Source organism: Myotis davidii, unplaced genomic scaffold (genome assembly GCF_000327345.1).
Source record: "Myotis davidii unplaced genomic scaffold, ASM32734v1 scaffold2838, whole genome shotgun sequence".
Taxonomy (NCBI): Eukaryota; Metazoa; Chordata; class Mammalia; order Chiroptera; family Vespertilionidae; genus Myotis; species Myotis davidii.
The window spans coordinates 44,757-46,132 of NW_006289419.1; the positions used below are offsets into that span (position 1 = coordinate 44,757).

At 58.6% G+C, this 1,376-nt stretch overlaps 1 protein-coding gene across 1 annotated transcript in view; it reads right to left on the bottom strand.

Annotated features, from left to right (window-relative positions):
* The window catches only part of LOC102760441 (HLA class II histocompatibility antigen, DRB1-16 beta chain), a 24,102-nt gene that overhangs the window by 318 nt on the left and 22,408 nt on the right, over positions 1-1,376 (bottom strand). Inside the window, exons 3-5 of the mRNA XM_015562776.1 lie at positions 1,263-1,370; positions 934-1,044; positions 229-291 (exon numbers count right to left, since the gene is read on the bottom strand). Of these exons, the coding sequence (XP_015418262.1) occupies positions 229-291; positions 934-1,044; positions 1,263-1,370 (282 nt within the window). The remainder of the gene's footprint in view (positions 1-228; positions 292-933; positions 1,045-1,262; positions 1,371-1,376) is intronic.

The following is a 1,376-nucleotide window of genomic DNA, read 5'->3' on the forward strand; positions in this document are numbered from 1 at the left end:
GATTAAAGAGCGTTACCTGGATGTGAGGGCGATCTGGCTGTGACATCTGTCACCCCATTGATCACCAGGGTTGATTTGGCTGATCTGGCTGGCTAGGTGGGTGTCCCCCTCCTCCCTCACCGATCCATGTGTGTCCCTCCCGAAGCGGCGCGCTCGGTCAAAGAGGACGACCTTCCTCCCCAAGGAGTGGACCGGTCTTTGGTCAAGGGTATACGAGTAGCTGCGCACCCCTGCTAGAACCTCCAAATAAGCTCTCAAGAGGGTTACCTGTGGGCTGAAGTGCAGAGTGTCCTGGGAAGAGAAGGAAGATGCCACTTAAAGATAGGAAGGTAAGTGTGTCCTCAAACACAGGGTCCCCGCCCAGGCCACCTGAGCTTCTCCAGCAGCACCCCCACCCGCTGACACCAGAGCAGAGACCAGGGCAGAAGCTGTAAACCAGAGGTCCTCAAACTATGGCCCGCGGGCCACATGCAGACTGCCGAAAACATTTATCTGGCCTGCCGGGTGTTTTTGCCGCCGATGCCTGACCTGCTTAGCAGCCGACTTGTCCCGGGCCCGCAGTGCGCATGTGTGGAATGTCTGAGGGACAGGGAACTGGACCCCTGTTTAAAAAGTTTGAGGACCCCTGCTGTAAGCAGTGACCCTGAAAACGTCAGAATCCAGTGTCATGTTAGTGACTCAGAGCCTGCTGCTCCGTCTACCCCAGGATCTGCACCCAAATCTTGATGCGTGTTAACCCCTCCCTAACCCCACAGGCATGACTCCTCATGTCTCCACCCTAAGTAAACGGGAGCTGGTTATTTTTGCATTTCCAGGACATGTGAGACCGACAGGAAAAGAGGCTTCTACACCGTTTCCATACACAGAGCTCACCCAGCAAAGCCCCAGTTCTCCCCACCATCTCAGGGCCTTGGCTGCCAGCAGGGTCCTCACCTTTCTGAGCCCTGAAGTAGATGAGCAACCCTGCCCCGAGGAAGAGCAGCCCCAGCAAGAAGCCCCCGGCTCCACTCAGCACCTTGCTCTGTGCGGATCCAGACTGGGCCCCTGAGAGAAGAAGAGTGGGGAATTCAGAGCAGGGCAGGCACGGCGGCCTCCCAGGGGTGTGGGTGCCCACAGAAGCGATCTCAGGGCTACCCTGTGGCCTGTGCTGAAGGAGAGACACGAGCAAAGGAAAACGGGGTGTGGGGAGACGGGACCCGGACCCTCAGGGACAAGCAAAGGCCCTTGTGGGGGGAGGCTTGTGAGGTCAGAGGGCGTCTCACTCCATTCCATGGTGACAGGGCTGGTGCTGCTGGGGTGCCGCACTTGGCAGGTGTAGACCTCCCCGCTCCGGGGAACTGTCTCCAGCATCACCAGGGTCTGGAAGGTCCCGGCCC